Raw genomic sequence first — 21,385 nt, 5'->3', positions numbered from 1 at the left:
TATTACATCTTTTTCTGCTTAAAATAGCTGAATTGGTTTCTGTTACCTGCAACTGAGCTTAACCAAATAAAAATACCCATCTCAAAGCAACAACTAACACTAGAGGCATTCCTGCTAAAGTCAGGAATAAGACAAGTAAGTTGGTTATTAACAGCATTATTTGATATCGATCTGGAAATGCTGTTTCATTATAAGTCAAGATAACGAAATAAGTATTGCAAAGAAGGAGCCAAAATTGTCATTATATATAATAAGGTGATATAATTGTCTACCAGGGAAATTTGAATGAATAAGCTAAAAATAAAAACTATTAAGAAAGTTGAGTGGGTAAGTCAGTTAAAAATTAAACAAAAAAAAAATAGCTTTCCTATGTAGCAACAATAACCATTTAGAAAATATAAAAGAAGACATAATTTAGTCCAGTAGGAAAAAAATGCATGAAGTCACTGGGAAAAATAAATTTAATGCAATTTTCATGAAAATTCCAGCTTTTTTTTGAACTTGGAAAATTTTATAAAGTTATCTGGAAGAATAAATGTTCAAATAGAGATTAAAAATTCTGAAAAGTAAGACTAACCAAAAAGGACTTGTCCTATGACATATTAAAATATATTATAAAATTGCATTAAAATGTAGTGATTTTGCTTCCAGAATGGTTAGACTGATCGATGAAATAGAAGAAAAAGACCAGAAATAGATTCAACTTTATGTAAGAATTTAATATCTGGTATACATGTTGGGAAATCAGTGTGGCAAGTATGAATTGTTCAATAAATTATATTGTGGCAAATAACTTTTTGAAAAAATTATATTCCTATGTCACAGTTTATACTAGAATAAATTCCATTTGGAGCTAAACGAAATAATCACTTGTTAAAAACTCTTAGTAAATTATAAATAGAAGTAATTAAAGAAGTTCTAAAACATGTAGGTAAATATCAGTATTATTTAGGCTAATAAAGCCTTTTTAGGCTTAACATCAAAGCCAGAAACCAGGAAGAAAATTTTGATAGATTGACCATTTAAAAATTATAGCAAAACAAGAAGTTTTTACCCCTTTCCTCCCCCAGTAAATGATCAACTGGCGGAAAAATTGTAAAATATATAAGAGACAAAGGTATGTTTTCCTTATAATGCAAGGGTTCATATAAATCAAGAAGGAAAAAGACAGATATTTTCCCTGAAAAACATTTTCTCCTACCTCAGAGAAAAATGGGCTAAGGAGGTAAAAAGGCTATTCACATTAGAAATCAATTGGTCATGTGAAAAACATTCAACTTTCTAATAATCAAAGAAATACACATTCACAAAAAAGGATATCACTTTTAATTTTCGGATAGGCACATTCTAAAAAGAACAAATCCACTCTCATGAGTGCATAGGAACTACATACCGTGACCACCACTGGGAAGGGATACCTTCCCATATGTAATAAGGGCCTATGTATAAAAACTTAGCCAGGGGCTTCCCTGGTGGCGCAGTGGTTGAGGGTAAGCCTGCTGATGCAGGGGACACGGGTTCGTGCCCCGGTCTGGGAAGATCCCACATGCCGCGGAGCGGCTGGGCCCGTGAGCCATGGCCGCTGAGCCTGCGCGCCTGGAGCCTGTGCTCCGCAACGGGAAAGGCCACAACAGTGAGAGGCCCGCGTATCGCAAGAAAAATAAACATAAAAATAAGCATGTGGACCTATATTTAGTTGTATGAAAGATGTCCACAAAAGATGTCTACTCTCACAAAAGAGTAGAGCTCAAAGAACTAAAATAAACAATGTGTTGTTCTATGTCTGTACATAGAAAAACTCTATTATACACCAAAATTTTAATAACAGTTATTTTGAGGTAGATTATGGGTAATATCCTTCTACTTATTTGTACAGTTCTGCACTATCTGAATCTTTTGCAATGATCATTATAACCAGAAAAAAGAAAAACCAACTCTGAAGAAGGAGAGAATGAGAAGAAAAGGGAGGAATGGTGAAAGGGAGGGAAAGGCATTTTCTGGGAGTTTTACCCTTGCTTCAGTTGCTTTTTTTGTCTTCTGAGGCTACGTTGTAAAAACTTTCTTCTCTTTCAGTTTCCTACTTTCCTCTTAATCCAATTGGAGAGGCTCTTAAACAATGTATATTTAATCCAAAATCTTGTAATTTAGGGAAAAAATGATAAATCAATCCATGATCTTGATTTTGCCCAAGGAGAAAATGCAGTTCGATGGGATTACCAGCCACACAAAACACCTGTAGATCAAAATATGCCAGAATATTTATTATCTCAAACTGTTTGCTGTTCTACTTTAGCAAAACCTTTCCTAATAGGAAGGTTAAGAAGGACATGGAGGCCACTTATTTCTTCTTCTAGATACCATATGTTATGCTTATTTGTGCCCCTTGAAGAATTGTTTTCATTTGGTTGAGCTTTGTGTAATGCCTTCAGCTAAAAGTTGGAGACCGTCTTCATTCATTCATTCAACAAATATTTATCGAAGCCTCTCCTGTGCCAGGTGCTGTTCTGGAAAATTGGAACCTATCAGTGTCTAGCTTTCCTGGAACTTGCTTTCTATCGTTCTAAGAAACAGCCATATAAAGGTAGCTATTGGTGAGGCTATCTGTTACTTTATTCAGTATCCCATAGAAAAGTTTCTTTAAGACATGAGAACTGGAAAAGTAGTTGAGGAATTCATGTATACTTTACTCATAAGCAAATAAAGGAAAGTTTATTTATTTGTTTGGGTTACCAGGAAGCTTAGTCTATTGTTAGCTCAACTTGAGGAATTGTGTAAGATTTTATGTCCATCCTATTATAATACAAACTTTTCCTCCTTTCAGAACTCCTTATCTTCCTATTTCATCTGTATTTTCACTGGCCTTGCTCTGTAAAAATTTGAGTTGTTTCACTGTATTCTAATGTATTTGTGAACTGCTTCAAATTTGAAATACCTTGTGGGACTAGAGGAACAAAATAACACCATGAGGAAACAGACAAATCCAGAATGTGGTGCATTTTTCAAGACAACTGACCTTGTCTCTTCAGAAAGCCAATATTAAGAAAAACTAAAACGTGGAAGGGACTATTCTAGTTTGACAAATGGGGGAAAAAGCAGTCGAATGCAATAAGTGAGCCACGATTGGATCCTGGTTCAAAAGAACATATCTGCTATAAAAGATGATTTTTGAGGAAAGCTGAGCAAATTTGAATATGGTATGGGTAATAGATATTAGCAAGATTGTTAATTTTCTCAAGACCTGATAATAGTATTATGACTATGAAATAGAATGTTCTTATCTTTAGAGGTGCATACTGCAGCATGTTTGGGTGGTGTGTCTTGTCTGCAACTTTGGGATGATTCTGCAAAAAAAAAATGTTTTACAAACACTTACATACAGATAAAGCATATATGGCAAAATGTTAATTGTTGAATTGTTGAGTCTGGGTATTGGGTACTATTGTTGAATTAGAGTGGATACTGTAATATTCTTTCACATATTCTGTGTATTTGGAAATTTTTATAATAAAAACTTGGAAAAATTAAATTACATATGAATGACTTATTCACCTCTTTTTTCTTCTAGTACTCTATAAGTGTTTGAGTGAAAAGATCTTGTGATATAGCGAAAGGGCAAAGGAGCAATTCCAAGAAGAATCTGATCAGCAGTCTTAAGTTCCAGGATAACGAAGATTATTCAAAAATTAGGTATCTAAATGATCAATTCTGAGCGATACTGGCTTCACTGGAGGTGGAAGCTAGAATACAGAGTATTGAGAAGTGAGGGCCGACCACTTTTTCGATAATTCCCAGGTTTGTTGTTATTTTTGCCGCTGTTACTATGACATCACTGGAGATCTGGAGCTACTCCAGCTCCAGACCTCATTCGAACTCTCGCGATACTAGAGCCCGGTGGAGCGCGAAATGCGGTGGGAGGGGCTGGAACGAGATCGACTGACTTCCGGCCAGGCCGTTGTCTGGGTGGCGCGGTCGAGTCATCGTTGGGCCTCGCCGCTTCCATCTCTCTTCCCTCCACCGCTTACCTCCCCCCCCCGCCCCGGCGCGGGGGGTCGACCAGCCAAGTGGGGCGGGAGGCGACTCGGACCTTCCTCTTCATTTCGTTCTGGCCTGCTGCCCGGCTACCCGCTCTGGGTCCTTGGGACCAGCGAGGCCCGGTCTGAGGGGCCGGGGCCTACGTGGGCCCGCCGTCGGGCCCCATGAGGCATAGCCTGACCAAACTGCTGGCGGCCTCGGGCAGCGACTCCCCAACCCGCAGCGAGAGCCCGGCGCCGGTCGCGACCTGCTCGCTGCCCCCGGACTTGACCCGGGCGGCAGCGGAGGACGAGGGGACGGCGGCGGCCGGGTCTCCCGGCCGCAAACAGCCGCGCGGCGACGAGGGCGAGTCGGACGCCGGGAGGGGGGGCCGTGGCATCGTGGCCGCGCGCGCGCCCTCGCCCGAGGAGATGGAGGAGGAGGCTATCGCCAGCGTCCCCGGGGAGGAGACGGAGGACATGGACTTTCTGTCCGGCCTGGAACTGGCGGATCTGCTGGACCCCCGGCAACCAGACTGGCATCTGGAGCCCGGGCTCAACTCGCCCGGGCCTCTCTCCTCGTCCGGCGGAGGCTCGGATAGCGGCGGCCTGTGGAGAGGGGACGACGACGACGAGGCCGCGGCTGCCGAGATGCAGCGCTTTTCTGACCTGCTGCAGAGGCTGTTAAACGGCATCGGAGGCTGCAGCAGCGGCAGTGACAGTGGCGGCGGCGAAAAGAGGCGGAGAAAGTCCCCGGGAGGAGGCGGCGGCAGCAGCGGCAACGACAACAACCAGGCGACGACAAAGAGTCCCCGGAAGGCGGCGGCGGCTGCTGCCCGTCTCAATCGGCTGAAGAAGAAGGAGTACGTGATGGGGCTGGAGAGTCGAGTACGGGGTCTGGCAGCCGAGAACCAGGAGCTGCGGGCCGAGAATCGGGAGCTGGGAAAGCGCGTACAAGCACTGCAGGAGGAGAGTCGCTACCTACGGGCCGTCTTAGCCAACGAGACCGGACTGGCTCGCTTGCTGAGCCGGCTGAGCGGCGTGGGACTGCGGCTGACCACCTCGCTCTTCAGAGACTCGCCCGCCGGTGACCATGACTACGCTCTGCCCGTGGGAAAGCAGCAGCAGGACCTGCTGGAAGAGGAGGACTCAGCCGGAGGAGTGTGTCTTCATGTGGACAAGGATAAGGTGTCGGTGGAGTTCTGCTCGGCGTGCGCCCGGAAGGCGTCGTCTTCTCTTAAAATGTAGGGTCAAGTAATCTGCTCTTTATCCGCGTTTACCCCTTTCAACTCCCTTACACCATGTAAAACACCTTAGTGGGACATCTTCACTGGACACATTTCAGAGGAGGAAAAAAAAGTAATATTGAATCTTTAAGTGTTTAGCTAAAAGCATGAATGTGACACTGTAACCAACTCCTAATGATAACATGTCACTATTAAATCTCTCTGACAGTTTCTTTTTTAGGTGATTTCCTTCCTGCCAGGCTCCGTTGTAGGGGTTACAGAACAGTCGTTCCCGCCTCACAACCTGGTAAGGATCCATCTCTTCACGTAACGCTCATGCTCTGCTGCTTAGTCTACTTTAATGGGCAACATCTCAATTTGTGTGTGTGTGTGTGATTTTTTTTTTCTTTTGTTTTTTGGAAGGTGGGAGGGGAATCTAATTTGGGCCCTGTCCACCCTGGAAACAGACTTGTGCTGGTCAATATTGTATTCAAGTTGCTTCTTCTGGTTGAAATAGCTGTTAATGTGTCCCCTTGTTCAGACTTGCGTGTACCTAGCTCTTCTGTCCCCAGTGTGGACATGGCCTTGGATGACATCGGTTCCAACTGTACACTGAAAGCTGCTAATAGAGATACAGTTTGGAGAAAGTGACACAGGTGAAGTTGAATGGAAGTTCCGAGTTGTACAAGGTGCAAATTGGAATTCCAATTTTAGAGCAACTTTTCAGAGGTTGACAATAAGTACTTGGGGCATACACAAATGTGATAGTTATTTTGTGGAGATGACAGAAATCTCTTAAATATTCAAGAATGCCTTTTAGTTTTCATAGATATAGATATACAGTCTATTCAGATTAATAGATTTTTATATCTCACCATTAGAGAAGTTGGAAATTAACATGCATATCAGACTCCTGTGTTAGTTACTTAAAGGAAGAATAAGAATGGTTAATGAAATGTTTCTTTGAGGACCAGCACAGTGATTTACCCTATCACTGAGTATGAATAAATTGTTGAACACCTTTATTTTTGTTGTATTAAAATTTTAGGTTAAATTTATGTATGATTAGATATTGAAGGTTATGAAATGTGAATGAAAACGTGTAAAGTGAGGCTTCACAAAGAATCTTATTCTCCATATTTCAAGGGTATTTGTCCTATTTAAAAGTAAGTTTTAAAATTGAGTGACTTAATGACACGATTGACACTTTTTCCAAAGTTGGGACATAGTCTTCCTTTGAAGTACTCTATTATCTATTGTCCAGTTGTATAGATTGAGTCACAGTGTCTTTCAGTGTAAGAGACATTAAGAAATTCTTTGTGAAACATCACTGTTTGATAAAGTATATACGTATTTAGCATCCTTGTTTTTCTTTGTGCTAAAGTGGATACAGCTGTTGGGGCAGAAGAGACGGGACCAGCTGCTGGCCACATTTCCTGCTTTATTTTAAAAGGTAGTATAAGAAATGAGGAAAAAGAGGTAATATCAGGGCTTCTGCTTTTATTTTAAAATGTTCATAATTAAAAAGTATTTTCCAGCAGTCCAAAGATGTAAGTTATCTTACATATAAAATGTTTTATTTTGTTGTTATTTGGTTATGAAAATGGAATCTTGTTCTTGCAGAACTGTAAATGTTTTGTTGCTAGATAATACACTTTTGAGACCTAACTTGGTCTCTGGTTTCCAGTGCATTACAGCATATTTTGTAAAATCATCTACTGCACTTGAGCATGAATGGATAGTAGCCAAACTCACAACCTGGAGTGATGAACCTGCTTATACCTAAGTGCAGGAGCAAGCCCCTCACAATGCAGCTGCATGGATTTTTAGTGCCTACTGAATTATATATATAAATATATATAAAAACCAAAAGTAGTTGGAAAAGTTATTTGAAATGACTAATTTGTGCTATCTTTATGGAATATGTTAATGTAGCTTTTTGAAACAGAAGCCTTGAATTGAAAGTTAATTAATACTTGAACATTTTGTATATATTTCTTTGTATATAATTTTGTGCAGTACCAATGACAAAAATATGGTGTCATAATAAAACCAGGTTTGTTGATCTTTCAGTCATGGGCTCAAATAATTTATTCATCTCTAACATGACATTAGAAAATAACGGATGAAAATAGGAAAAATGATTGTTGTTAATGCTGTGGGTTTTAAAAGGTTCTGGAAGCAGTAAGTGCGTTTTTCTAAAAATTATACCATTCCCTTGGAATATTTTCTTCCTAACGTCAATGATTTTCCTGCATTATTTGAAGTTTGGGGCTGGGGAGAAACAGTAGTCAAAGCTTTCTGAATTGGGATGATTTGACATTCCAAGTATAGATTTTTAGAATGTCATTTTATAAATGGCAGTTTTTGGAAATACTTGATTAAGAACTTTTGAAAATGGAGATTAGTATCGACTATTTTAAAAGCTGCTTTGTTAGGTTGCTTCTGTTTTAACTGTCTTTTCTTAGTTTCCATCTCATTCTCTTTTTTTTCTAATTTTGGTAAATTAGTGATTTTGTCATTTTTTGCATCAACGTCATGGTCTTGTTTTTACATGGTATTGCATGTATTTAGGACCTATCTAACAGGGGCTTTAAATAAATTTGGTCATATTTATGTGTAAACATATTTTACTGTAAATGTTTGGGTTTCTGAATTTACAACAGATATGTTTATTTCAGTATGTAGTAAACAATATCTTAAAGTGTCCTATTCACTACTTGTTAATTAAAAAAGTTATGATTAATATGAAACTGTTGTCTTACTATTTTTAGAATATTGTGTTCTGAATGATTAGTAGTTGGATAAAGGAGATTTCTGGAATATAATACGGATTTAGAAATTTTCAGGTTTGGCTCTGTTTACTGTAATGGATGAAAGCAATTTAGTGTTTGGGGAATCTTTTTTTTTTTTAATATTTTTTTCCTAATTGTGCCTCTGTGGCAAAATGATACAGCAAGTACTAAAGATGTAGCTTTTAATGTTTGTCTTCCGATGGTGACAGGAATTTATACATTAATTGAACTAACACATCATATTGACTTAATGTTTCTGCACTTCCTTGACCAAACCTAACTAAAAAGTCCACGTTTGTTAAAATGTAGTCACACCTCTGATATAATCCGACAAAAAGTGTTCGAAATATTTTAAATATTTGTGCATTTGATAATCACTAAATTAATCTCTCTCTCTTCTCTTTAAACAGCTTAGCAGTGTCTGCAAAAACGAATCTTTTCCTACAACCTGTTAACTGACTGGACTGATGGTAACAAAGTAATTGTGGGAGCCATGTCGGTCAAAAATTTGGCATCTGCTGAAAAAAATGAATGCCATTTTCAAGTTCCCAAATTACTTCTATACTGATTTCACTTTCCAGAAATGGAGATATGAAAAGATTCTCTGGAATCCTTGAAAGACTTAATAGAAATACATGAGACAAAGTTAATTTTGGAACAAAATTATACTTATTTTTGTCTTTCATGGGAGTGATACTCAGTTCTTTGCATACCTTTTAAAAATTGCAACCATTGGAGAAGAGAATGATAGTATTTCATCAAGGAATATTAGATTCTTTACATAATCAAGCGCACATTCTGTGGAATTAGATTTAGTGGAGTAGAATTACATAAACAGGCCATCAGTGATCACAGGCATATAATGAGTTTGTATTTATTTCCTGGAACATGAGAACTAATCTGAAGTACAGACAGACGTTGCTGAGTAGAATATAAAAGTTAATGTAAAGTCTTTAAAGAGTAGTCTTTTTAAATAGATGCATTGATTTGTCTGTATATCTTTGAAAAATTGATTATGATTAAATGTGTGGGTAGTTAATTGCGATTCAGGGTAATGCCAAGATGTGTGGATTCTGAGGTTTTTGGCTTCTTGAGCTTTCTCCGAGGACTTATTAAAAATATTTTGAGGTTTCTAATGAATGGTATACTAGTTTCTACTGTTTTATATTAAAATTTCTCTAGTATGTAAGGGCTTTAGTATTCTGGATGATGGGAGTGGCTTTTTTCATGGACTATGGTTGTTTTACTTAATTGAAACATTTTTCCAGTTCATTACAAGTGTGAAAAAACACTCAAAACTCTGGTTGTTTTATTTCATTTTTGTTGGATTATGTTAATACATTCTTTCACCTGGTCTAGACTGAGTCATTTTATCTTACTGACTCATTTGGGAAGTGTGCAGATGATAGAAGTGGGAGGGGGTAGGAGATAGGCTCTTAATCTTCTTTCCAGAATGATTCATCATAATAACTATACAGTTTGGTTATTGTATGGTGATACAAAAAATTTATTAAATCCATTCAGTTTCTTGTAAGTGTATTCGGTGTCTCTGATGCCAGGCAGCAAAGCGCATTCCCAGTGGCTTATGCTTACGTGATTGATGGATGCTCCTACAGTATGAACAGTACAGCTGGTTGTATTGTAACCAAAATCAGGTAGGCATCAACACTATTTGGTGACTATAACTACTGCTTTGATAGAATAGAGTGGATAATTCACTGATAATGAGTCATTACCTTTTAAAGTATGTGATTACCTAGTTCAGTATTTTGGAGGTATGCCTTTAAGCTAAACAATCTTATGACTAAGGTTGAATAGGTAGTAAAATATTTCCAAGTGTTTAGTTTTTTTCCCCAGGCTATCAATACAAAGTTTTGAGACCTTCCCAAATGGTTATATTTTTATATTTTACTGTACTGTTTTTTGTTGAGAAACCAGGTAGTTACCATTTAAGCCAGGGGAGGTCCTCCATTAGAAACTTGTAAAGTGTTTGTTTGGCCAGCACAGTACTTTTTACATGTTTGAACTTGAATACCTCAGTACTCTCTGCCAGTCACTCCCTATTGTCTTATAATACCAGACTGAGCTCAGAGCTCTGACCTAGACTGCAAGTGGTCATTTACATGCAGTTTTAAAGTGCAGGAAAATTAAACTGGAGATAATTTAAATTTTATTCAGAAAGTAAATTTCTTTATCGTTTTCAATAAATCCTGTAATATTAGAGGAAAAATATTTTTTAAAGATAAAGGTTAAAAGAAAGTTGCCCTGTTCATTGCTTTGGTTACTCATAGTGTTTTTATTCCTAGTTTTTTACCTTTCCCCAATTTGTACATTCAGGATTTCTTAGTTAGCCGTTTTTCCCACTTTTTAAAAAGAAACCGGGTCACAGTGGACTTTCATAATTTTTTGTAGTTTTTGTTTGGCCATGCCACGTGGCTTGTGGGATCTTACTTCCTGAACCAGGGAATGAACCCGGGCCCTTTGCAGTGAAAGTGTGGAGTCCTAACCACTGGACCGCCAGGGAATTCCCAATTTTTTGTAGTTTTCTTGACCCAAAATTTGCTGAAATTCATCTTTTGCTCAATTTTCAGTTAATCTAATTTAAAAATCTGGTCACTTGGTGTTTTGAACATTCGTGTAGCTGTTAATATGTACAGATTTGAATTTTATTGGTGGCCCAACTTTGTTTAAAATGTGCCATCAAATTCTGTTTCCTGGGCTTCCCTGGTGGCACAGTGGTTGAGAGTCCGCCTGCCGACGCAGGGGACACGCGTTTGTGCCCCAGTCCAGGAGGATCCCACATGCCACGGAGCGGCTGGGCCCGTGAGCCATGGCCGCTGAGCCTGCGCGTCTGGAGCCTGTGCTCCGCAACGGGAGAGGCCACAACAGTGAGCGCAAAAAAAAAAAAATTGTTTCCTTTTTACCCACTGAGGTCAAACCCCTCTGGCTTCTAATGTACCATAGTCTGGGGTTTACAAATTAATATCTTAATTTAAGTATAGTATAACATGAACCTTCTTTTTTAAAGCCAAATAACTGCACAGAATAAATTTTGAAAGACAGGTTTAAATAGTTTGTTTACTGTGACAGAATTGAAATAAACTATTTTCCTGACTGAGGCAGTGTTCTTCAGGTCTTAGCTAAAAATGACTGTTTCCTTAAATTGTAATGCAGATCACAGCAGGCTCGCACAAATTTGCCCCCTGACCAAAAGTTTTGGTTAAAGTACATTTGTAGCAACAGGTTTAAAGTAACATGTTCTTTGGCTTATGTTGCCCATTTCTACTAACTGGGAAGATGATTTAAGAAAAATATGGTAGAAGACAGATGTTAGAAATCGTTTTTGGTTGCAGAAACCATTGTAAATTTTTGTATGTTTATAGATGGTGGTATGCTAGGGAGTAAGTACGGTGGGAGTGTTTAAGGATAAGTAAGGAAACAATTTGCGCTAAATTATCCATTTAGTAATATCAGTGGGTTTTGAATTATCTAAGTTCATTACACCATTCTCTCTTTTTAAAGGAGTCTAATTCAGTAATTTGGGTTTCTTATTTTTGAAGTTAGGAATTTTAATTTTTTTTTACTGTGATAAGTAGAACTCTGCTTTAAATAAAAATGACAGCACACATAAAATGTATAATTTTGGGTCAGACAGCTTTATCGTGGTATTTTAGCTTGTAAAATAAAGTTTTTTGGGTTTTTTTTTTGCCTTTTATATATGTTTTTCCTAGTTGTAAAGGTAAAGCATATTCATTTCAGAAAGCTGGGATTATCCAGAAAGGAATCAGAATGAAAAGAAAAATCAGCCTTAATTTTATAACCCAGAGAATATCCACAGTAAAATACAGATTCTTTTGTCTGATAATTGGGATCATTTTTTTTATCAAACATAGTTTGATAGGGAATTTTGTTTTATAATCTGTTTCAATTTGTTTTTTTTTTGACCTCGCCACGTGGCTTGCGTGATTCTCCTTCCCCGACCAGGGATTGAACCTGCACCCTCAGCAGTGAAAGTGTGGAGTCCTAATCACTGGACTGCCAGGGAATTCCCTTGTATTTTATTAATTAAATTTTACATCTTTGGCTGTACTGCTTTCTTTAAGGGCCACTGAAAGCCTGTCCCACTCTCAGAGCTGCCTTTTTTAGGTGAGAGGCTAAATCCTTTCATATAATTTTAAGTAGCATAAGATTATTTAACAGATATATCACTATATTTGAAAAGAATAGTTAAGATGCTTGTGAATGTGGTCTTGGATGACACAAATATTGTTTGGTATGACTGGCTTGTTTCATAAGAAAGTGTTGGTCTAGCTCTGCATTGTGTAATACTGAGGCTATTATCCACATGTGGCTAAACAATTTAAATTAATTAAAATAAAAGATTCAGTTATTCAGGTGCACTAGTCAAATTCTGGGTCCTCAGTAGCCACGTACGGCTAGTGCTAACATATCAGTCGTATATAAAATATTTCCTCATCATCACAGAAAGTTTTGTTGGCCAATGCTGATTTAGATGCTGTTACATGAGAAAATGGTTTCAAGAACTGAGATGAAAATTTTTAGGAAGGGAAGCACAATAGATCATTTCAAAAATTTAAATGATCTATCTTAGGAATTGAGGAATAGACCTAGGATATTTCAAAAAACAAAACCAGAAACAATAGGAAGAATATGGCTACCTCAAATTTGAGTGCCTGATGACAGGTGCTACGTTAAGTCAACTTACATATATGATACCAATCTTGAGTGAGGTTACTGATGAGGAAACTGAGGGCCAGAGAGATCAGTTAACTTGCTTAGCATCATACAGCCAAAAAAAATGACTCAGGTCTATGTGCTTCTAAAGAACTATACCACACTAGATGAAAGCTTCAAAGATAGAATTTACCTTAATCTTATGAGTATAGCTTTCCAATGTTATAAATAAGATGACTTTTGAAGTAGGTAACTATCATTAGGACAGCTCAAGCTGAGCCTGAATAATCATCTGTGAAGAATACTGGGAATTGATCCCTCTGTAAGGAATGTTTTTAAATATGTTCTAAGATTCTATGAAAGAATAATACGTATGGAAACAGTGAATTGAGAAAATGAAGTGTAATGTTTCTGTAGTGTATTGATACTCCCCACCCTGGCCCCTGCCATTTTCATTCCTGTTTGGATTCTTTGAGGTTTTCAGTGAAAACTGCTATGTGGTTTTTTCCCTGTTACAGACCAAACTGCCTAATGTAAAGGAGTAGAGCAAGCAATGTGGGAGAGACGGTATTGGGAACACTAGAGAAGTAGGCTCTTGGCTAAGTGGGTAGTGTTGAATAATTTATTCAGCCTTTTGTTGTAGATCCCAGAATTGTACCTCATGTAATAAATTACAAGTCTTATTTATTCATACTTAGATGTAGGTTATTTTTACAGTTTTATTTTTGTGTACAGATTTGCTTAACCATCACTGAATTTCTAGGTCAGGTTCAGGTAACTGAAGAGCCTTTATAAGTAGTTTATATTGTCTAGACCCAAGGTATGCTGCAAACACAGTCTGGAGCAAAATGGGAAATAACATCTTTCTAAAGACAGGCTTAGAAATCCTAATCCAGTAATTTAAGATGTTTCCTTTCTCGGGTAGCAGGGCTGAGTTATACCTGTAAGAAAACATTGAGACAGTTCACTAGAAGAGACAGTTGTATCAAGTGGCAAATCTGTGTACAATACATATTAATTCCAGAAGTCTTAAAACTAGCTTAGGTAAAGACTGAGGTAATGCTATTCTCTTCAATGTCTATTAGTCATAAAAACTGTCCTTTTCTGCGTTTCACCTCTGGAAGCTCATATAGTATAGATTGCTTGGTACAAGAGTTCATCAGAGAATAACTGAATTATTTTGGCTTATAGCGAGACATTTTCTGATGGAATTTTCTTTTAGAGGAAGTAGTCAAACCCTAAGAACATTATGCATATAATGTAGTTTTCATGCTAGTCACAGTACTTTTTGCAGCTTTGTAGCTAGTATTCAATATATAAAGCTAAGAACCTGAACTACACACCCAAGAGGTAGTGTGATGAATTTCTAGAAGTGTTTTCAAATTCTTGAGAAGTATTCTTTGATTACCCAGAAAAAACAAGTCTTGTTAACTCTTTCAAGTCAAACAGGTAACATTGCCTTAAAAATAGAAAATGTACTTGCTGTTTTAAAGTTTGCGTTTTCTAGGCAATCATTTATATATATTACTAAAGTTTTTCGATAATTATGGAAAGCAATCCTACCTGGCTGCTAGGCCACCATTCACAGGGATAGCCAAGAAAACAGGGTACAGGCCACCAAAAACAAGACCAACCAGTCCACCTCGTGTTATGGTACAGGTTTCACAATGTAAATCACCTAGGAAATAAATTAGTTCTGCAAATGGATAGTCAAGCAAACATTTAAAGAATGCAAGGTCCCCTTTTATGTATCACAGATACTCAATTTTCAGGCAGTAATACAGCAAATGCATGTCTACAAGGCATGTTAAAAGGTATAATTACACATATGGATGATCTAAAACAGCCAGGAATAACTGATAAAACCATCTTAGGAAAAATTCCCTAATTTGTTTTGAACTTGAATATAATACTCAGTTTGCACTGCTTCTAGCTTTTTGTGCATGTATTAACAAACCTGAGCTAATATTTTTGTCTTCAAGAAATTTTTAAACCCATGGGAAATTTAAGTTTGATTTATCTTACATTTTTACATTATGCAGTGTGATTTCATTTTTATAAACTTGTTTATTCATTTCCAGATTAGTACAAGGTATTAAAAATAGAAAGCTACACTAACCTATGTTTTCACTCATTCTGTTCAGTTTATTGTGCAATAGGTTTCCCTGCACATAAAAATTCTTTTCACACTGATCTTGGGGATTCAAGCAAATACTCATCTAATTTAAATAAATCTGAAGTAGCACTTAAGAGAATTTAAATGGACTGCCTCCCTACTACCACCTATGGTAATAATTTTTTTAATTATTAATCAGAAATTCTTTCATGATTTAGCTGTACTTGGAGTACTGAGCAAATATGGTGAACTGTCCAAAGGAAATCAAGTCTCCATGTATTTGATAACTATTGCACATATACACATTTAGTGCTTTTAGAGATTTAGTGATTTTTATGGGAACAAGATAAAGAGTCTTGTTCCCATAAAAATTTTTTTCCCCTTAAGAAAATTCTGTAATTTTTAAAAAATTAAGGCAGTCAGCATTTAAAAAAAAATAAAGTTTCCAAATACTTCTTACTAAACACTGTAGGAGAGAGAAGTTAGACAAAGGAAAGTATTTAGAATTACTGTGTATATATTTTACTTGTTTGGTAGACCATGCTAATCTGAATTAATTGCTGCTTTACATAGAGAGGCTAGCAAGGTTCAGTCTTATCCAAGCAGTGACTGTATTACAGCATATAGCCAATTGCTACAATTATTTAAGGATTAATGTAAGGTGCAAATAATGTACATATACCAAAGCAAACTAGCTGGTGACAGTGAAATAGAATTTACCTGTATTCAAAGGTAAACTTACAAAACCTTTGAAAGATACGTGTGCCATCAAAAATGGGATCACTGCCATTGGTAAGCCAGCAGCTACAGGAGCCTGTGTCACATGTAGGATGCGTCGAAAGAGACTATTTGCTATTAGGCCACAGAGGGCAGCATTAAGTCCAATATATGTTGATCCATTTTCAAGCAGATTCCTGAGTCGGTGAGAAAAAACAGTAACTCTTTTTGGCTGTATTGCGCGTGTTAGCTCTCCAACAATTCTGGCATATGTTACAGAACTTATCAGGACTTTAGGATTAACAGGATCCAACATTTATATCTTATAGCATAAAACAAAAACCTTTTAAAATCATTGTTTTACATATAGATTTTTATTCTAAAAGGCTTTGAATCTGGTCAACACTTTAAGGATACAGTGGTACATTTAGTTTCGCTAAATGTATTGTGGGAATTTGCAAAGAATATTGGTATGGAAATTCCACCATCCCCCCACCAAGTATATAGCAGGGAAGAGCTTCTGAAGAGTCTGACTTGGATGCCTCTCTAGGCTCCCACAATACCCAATACTTACTTCTGTAGCAAAACACATTATAAGGTGGTACTAGCTTATCACAGATTTACCTGTCAGGCTTCCCAACTAGCCTGTAAACAACTTGAAGACAGTGGATACAAAGATATAAATATTTCAACAGCACCTGGCACACAGAAGGCATTCAATAAGGTGAAATTGATGTTTCCTTTTACTCTTCCTTGAAGCATTAGAGTCAGGATTAGGGGGTGGAGCAGTACTAACATTTAAGGGATCCTCTATGCTAGGTACTTTTTATAAGAGCTCACTGAAATAAGAATAAATTGATGTTTTGGGATAGTAAGTGGTAGAACTGGTTTTTAAGGAAGGCATGTAGGAGATTTAAAATGCATGTTCTATGCAATCTTTAGTTTTGGGGAAAAAAACTAAAACTGCTGAATATTGAAAGTATCCAATTCAAAGCCTTCAGCCTATCACTTAACTTCTTTACCATCTGCTTTGCTTCCTGTAACACAGGCGTCAACCTCTTAATTTTCTCATTACTCTTAATTAGCCAAACTAGCCACACACAATATCCCCTCTAACTTCTATGGTTAACACTCAAGACAGGTTTTCTAGGAATTCCTAATTGAGCTTTCTACATTGTGTAAGGTACTACTTTTCTTACCTGTCACTTTGCAATCACAATGGTACTTGTAATTCAATCATTGAGCACTTATTGCATGCCGCAGACTTGGTGATGAAGGCACAAAAAATTATCTCCGGTGTTTTCATAGTTTATTATTGGAGAATGAAAGATACGTAAACTTGATATATTGGATTGGCCAAAAAGTTCGTTCGGATTTTTCCATGAAAAATGCGAACAAACATTTTGATCAACCCAGTATAACAAAAGTATTAAAATGGTAATGTTAGTACAAGGGAGGCAGTTTAGAAACTTAGGGTACATAAGACAATATTTAAATTGTGATGAGGGCCTAGAGAGCTACCAAACAACAAAGCACATGAATGTGAAAAGACCTGTGTATTCTTGTGGGAGCTGAGGGAATGGGAAACTCGAGCACTTCCTCTAAAATATTTTTATTTTATCTTCATAACAATACTGTGAAATATGTATTATCTTCATTTTTAGTCATAGGAACAAATGCTCATATATATTACATATTATATACATTGTAATATTATATATATATATATAATTATATACATTGTAATATGTTGATATATTAATGTTAAATATTATTAAAAATTACATAAATAAGTACCTAAATATAACAAGGAGTGTAACTGGAATCTGAATAGCAACGTTTGCTGTCTCCCAACCAGATTTTAATTTCCTGTGGCTTAAAGTCACATTGTTCAGTTAATAATTCAATACAAAATTGTTACTATCTAGCAGCCCCATTGCCAGTCAGTGTTCCCAAAAAGTGCCTATACAATTAGAAACGTGAACTCAAGATTTTTTGGCAAGATAATACCCATAAAGTAACTAGATACATGAACTAACACATGAAATATAAGACCAGAAATAACAAGTGGCAATGAAATAGATGGCACATGAAATTATTTTGTAGATTAGAAAGTGAAGTGTTTGATACTAAAGTTTCATACACTTAAGAACTTTTCAAATAACTATTAAACATATCTAAATTGGTAATGCAAGAAATGAGGATTCAAACTTAGGAGAACTAGGATAGATAAAATAGAAGCAGAGGAAAAATAGTGACCAAAGATGAGATGCTGTCATCTGCCCTGTTTAGGTGCCACTGTTCAAAAGCAGTTTATTCCAAATTAAAGCTTACTTTGCAGTTCCAGATTACTTCCCCATTGATTATTATTTCTAATTTGGTGAAAGTCCCAGTAACACAGCCTGCTTGCTTCTCTTCAAGGCTGTCACATCTCTATTCTTCCTGGCTTTCCCTACCTTACTGGCCTGGAAACATGGGCACATGTCTTTTATTTGCTTAAAAAATTTCTGTTTACCTCTGGAAAACAATAACAAAAACGATGTACACTGTGTGTTTGTGGTGGGGGGAAAGGGAGGTTGGATATACATCTTATTACTGCTCTTGGTTTATGGGTTCTCCCTTGTTGATCTGGTGTCAGCAAGATTGGAATTTGTGCAATAAGATTATACTTCCAAAATGTATTTCAAATCTATCCTTTTTTCACTTCAGCTGCCACCACCACTCACCAGGATTACTATGCCAGTTTTCCTACTGGTCTTCTTCCTTTTCTCGCCTACCTTAAATCTACTTTCCAAAAAGCAACTGTAATGTTCTTTGGAAATGTTAGCTGGATCATTCCCTGCTTAAAACTCCTGTTCCTTCAACCTTATGCCCACTTCCCTTGTACTTTAGTAACACTGGTTCCTCAAATATGACAAACTCGTTGCTCTCTGTGGCCTAGGCATATGCCATTCCTTCCTCTTCCCCAGGCTGACTCTTCTTCATCCTTTTTGGTCTCAGATTTTCAGTTTAAATGGAATGTTAGAGAGGCTGCCTGAAGAACATTTTGTGGGAGAGTACTGGAGTTCACTCAGCGTTGTCTTCAAAGATCAGTATGTTTCCTATATAAATTTAATAATATCTTAAAGATCTTTTAGCCATGATCCCATTTCTCTGACATTCCTTGTCTAGTTATGTGTGTTACATGGCACTCTCTTAGACTGGTAAGTGTAGTGATAGAAATGAATTGAGAAAGAAGACAGTTTAAAGGTTTGTTATTTAAATTAGTCCATAAATATATACATCTGCCTGTACTCTAAGCCAGATGGAAAAACTGGGAGAAATGAATTTTAGCCTTGACTTAAAGGAAAATGGCTAATCTCTCTGAGCCTTGGTTTTCTCATCAACGTAATAAAAAAAATCTCAATTTCCTTCTGACATTCTATGTTTGTTTATATTCAAACCAAATAAATTTGAGATGAATCAATGTTGAAAGTCCACCTGATAAAAGAATTTTTTAATTAAGAAGGGATCTTACCTTTCTGCTTCTGGAAGTTGGTTAATTTTTCTGGTTATGATTTCAATTAAGTTCTTCTTGACAGTACCATCTGGTTTATGATTTTCCATCTTGAGCCTTAAATTAAAATGTTGTTTTTCAATAATGTGTATCTATAGAAAAACAGCAAAAGAGCTTATAAAAAGCCTTTGGAAGACCATAAATATTTAATTTTAAAAGAAGCAGCCATAGCTTTATTTCATAATCTGAAAAATTAATGCATTAGACACCCCCCAAAAAACCCCCACAATTCTATGAAATAGAAACCAGAACATGGAAGACAACACATAAAGCTTATAGGAAATACAGAATATCTTTGTAACCCTTAAAAATATTGTAAATTTGCAAACAGCACTAACCATAAAACACATAAAGCTAGTATTAAACTAATAGTAACCAATTAAAATGACCTTGTGTTCATTTACAGATACCATAAAGATAAGCCAGTTGGGGAGAAAATGTTTGCAATGTAACTGACAAAGGAGTAGTTGGTACCCAGAATATGTAAAGTATTGAATAGTACAAATCAATAAGAAAAAGGCAACCAACCCAATAGAAAAACTGAGAAAAAGTTTGAACAGGCACTTCACAAAGAGAAAAGTCAGACAATAAATATGAAAATATGCTTAACCACTATAATCAGGAAAATAGAAATTAAATTTCAATTACTGGCAAGAATGTGGGGTAACTGAAACTCATGTGCTGCTGGTGGAAGCATAGGTACAACCACTTTGGAAAAGGATTTGGTACTTAATAAGTAGAAGACACACACTCAGCAATTTCACATCTAGGTACACCCTAGAGCAGAGGTCAGCAAACTTCTCTAAAAGGGCCAGATGGTAAACATCTTAGGCTTTGCGGGTCACATAATGGTCTTTTGTCGAATACTTAAAAAAAAAAAACTTAAAAAATATAAAAAACATTTTGGCTGGCCGTAAAGAAACAAGCGATAGGCTTCGTCTGGCCCACAGGCAGGTAGTTTGTTGATCTCTGCGCTAGTTGAGGTGAATAAAAATTAAGGGAATGGGTGAATGATTAATCTTAGCCTGAAGATTTAGGTCATTAAATAAGATTTCAGGGTAGCAGAGTTACGAAAATCAAAAAGTTCAGAAAGAACAGACAACATGACTCTGAAATTTAATTTTCTTGGTTCACTATTCATTTGCTACAAGATTAATTTATAACACTAATTTAACAAATATTTACTGGGTAGCCATTAGATGGCTTGGAAAATATTCAGTACACTGAATTTCATATCCCTAAACTTAAAGTTAACGTAAGTAGTACAATGCAGGCTTAGAAATTTACGTCTGGGTTTCCCGGACTCAAACTTTTTGAGGGCCTTGGTTACAATAACGTTAAGATCTCTGCCTTACAGGAACTTTGAATAATTTTATGTTGGGGGGTTGGGGGTGTGGTGGAGAGAGAGATAAAAACAAGTAATCAAATTCAGTATATATAAAGTGTATAGTGTATATGTCTGAAATACTGTTACATCATAAAGTCCAGCCTAATGCTATCACTAGTTTTCTGTTCTGTGCTCTGCATATTGGTGAGGTTCCTGGTCCTGTGAACTAGCCATTTCTAAGGTGTCGCTATTAAAAGTCACCCTTAATTCGGTAAAAGTTCTGATCTGGCAGCCCGCAGTAGGCCATTGCATCCCGGTTAATAATAAATCCCTATCAAAGACAATGCCACGTTTAAATATTACAAACATTTCAAAAGGCTTTTGCACTAGCTATCTTCAAGATAGCTCCCGAGATAGACAAATGAGGAAAGTGGGGCCTCTGAAAATTAAATTAGGCCAAGGTCACCCTGTAAATTGGCAGTAAACCCGGCATTAAATTCAAGCACAGCCTTTTCATTTTTGCCCCCTGTAGGCTTAATTTAAATATAAGGTCTTTTTTTCTAGGGTGGAAAGTGTAGGGACCGATTCGGTGCGGTAGAACCGATTCCCCTCCTCCACTTGCGACTCAGTCCCGGGATCTCATTCCCACGCTGCGGTTGAACAGCATGTCACCACGCTGTGCTTCTCTTGATACTCGCCTTTTACTGCACCCTTTTACCCGGAATGCCGGTACCTTACGCTCTCCTCCCAGCAGTCACTGCCTCCATCAGCCACGCGAGTGCTCACTCCAACCTTCGCTCAAGTCGCCCGGGCGCAGCCATTTTGGCTGCCACGTGACACGGCCCAAGGCGGGCACTGGGTTGCTGCCGGGTCGCTGATTGGGCTTCCAGGACCGAGGTTGCGCTCGAGGGCCTTCTAGCAGTGGGAGGTGCTGTGCCGCGCA

The 21,385-nt window shown here is 37.3% G+C and overlaps 2 protein-coding genes across 8 annotated transcripts; one reads left to right on the top strand and one right to left on the bottom strand.

The window, feature by feature from the left end:
- Nucleotides 1-3,923: 3,923 nt before the first annotated feature.
- Nucleotides 3,924-9,167, top strand: CREBZF (CREB/ATF bZIP transcription factor). 3 transcript variants are annotated; one of them, XM_067750601.1, is made up of 3 exons: nt 3,924-5,254; nt 5,466-5,543; nt 5,778-9,167. In XM_067750601.1, exons 1-2 carry the CDS (start codon nt 4,197-4,199, stop codon nt 5,479-5,481), a joined length of 1,074 nt encoding a protein of 357 aa, XP_067606702.1. In that variant the 5' UTR covers nt 3,924-4,196; the 3' UTR covers nt 5,482-5,543; nt 5,778-9,167. The 3 variants fall into 3 exon arrangements, with proteins under 3 accessions (XP_067606702.1, XP_067606701.1, XP_067606703.1); XM_067750600.1 differs by having other exon boundaries at nt 3,925-5,254; nt 6,621-9,167; XM_067750602.1 differs by having other exon boundaries at nt 3,925-5,543.
- A 4,167-nt stretch (nt 9,168-13,334) lies between these two features.
- TMEM126A (transmembrane protein 126A) lies at nt 13,335-21,330 on the bottom strand. 5 transcript variants are annotated; one of them, XM_067750605.1, is made up of 5 exons: nt 21,176-21,330; nt 19,077-19,172; nt 15,563-15,756; nt 14,290-14,422; nt 13,335-13,667 (listed from the first exon to the last, which is right to left on the bottom strand). In XM_067750605.1, the coding sequence occupies exons 2-5, from the start codon at nt 19,163-19,165 to the stop codon at nt 13,475-13,477; spliced, it is 609 nt and encodes a 202-aa protein (XP_067606706.1). In that variant the 5' UTR covers nt 19,166-19,172; nt 21,176-21,330; the 3' UTR covers nt 13,335-13,474. The 5 variants fall into 5 exon arrangements, with proteins under 5 accessions (XP_067606706.1, XP_067606708.1, XP_067606707.1 ...); XM_067750607.1 differs by having other exon boundaries at nt 19,077-19,207; nt 21,176-21,325; XM_067750606.1 differs by having other exon boundaries at nt 19,077-19,207; nt 21,141-21,323.
- Between the last annotated feature and the right edge of the window lie 55 nt (nt 21,331-21,385).

The sequence above is a fragment of the Pseudorca crassidens genome, chromosome 9 (genome assembly GCF_039906515.1).
Source record: "Pseudorca crassidens isolate mPseCra1 chromosome 9, mPseCra1.hap1, whole genome shotgun sequence".
Lineage (NCBI taxonomy): Eukaryota > Metazoa > Chordata > Mammalia > Artiodactyla > Delphinidae > Pseudorca > Pseudorca crassidens.
This window is presented reverse-complemented; position numbering and strand designations above follow the sequence as displayed.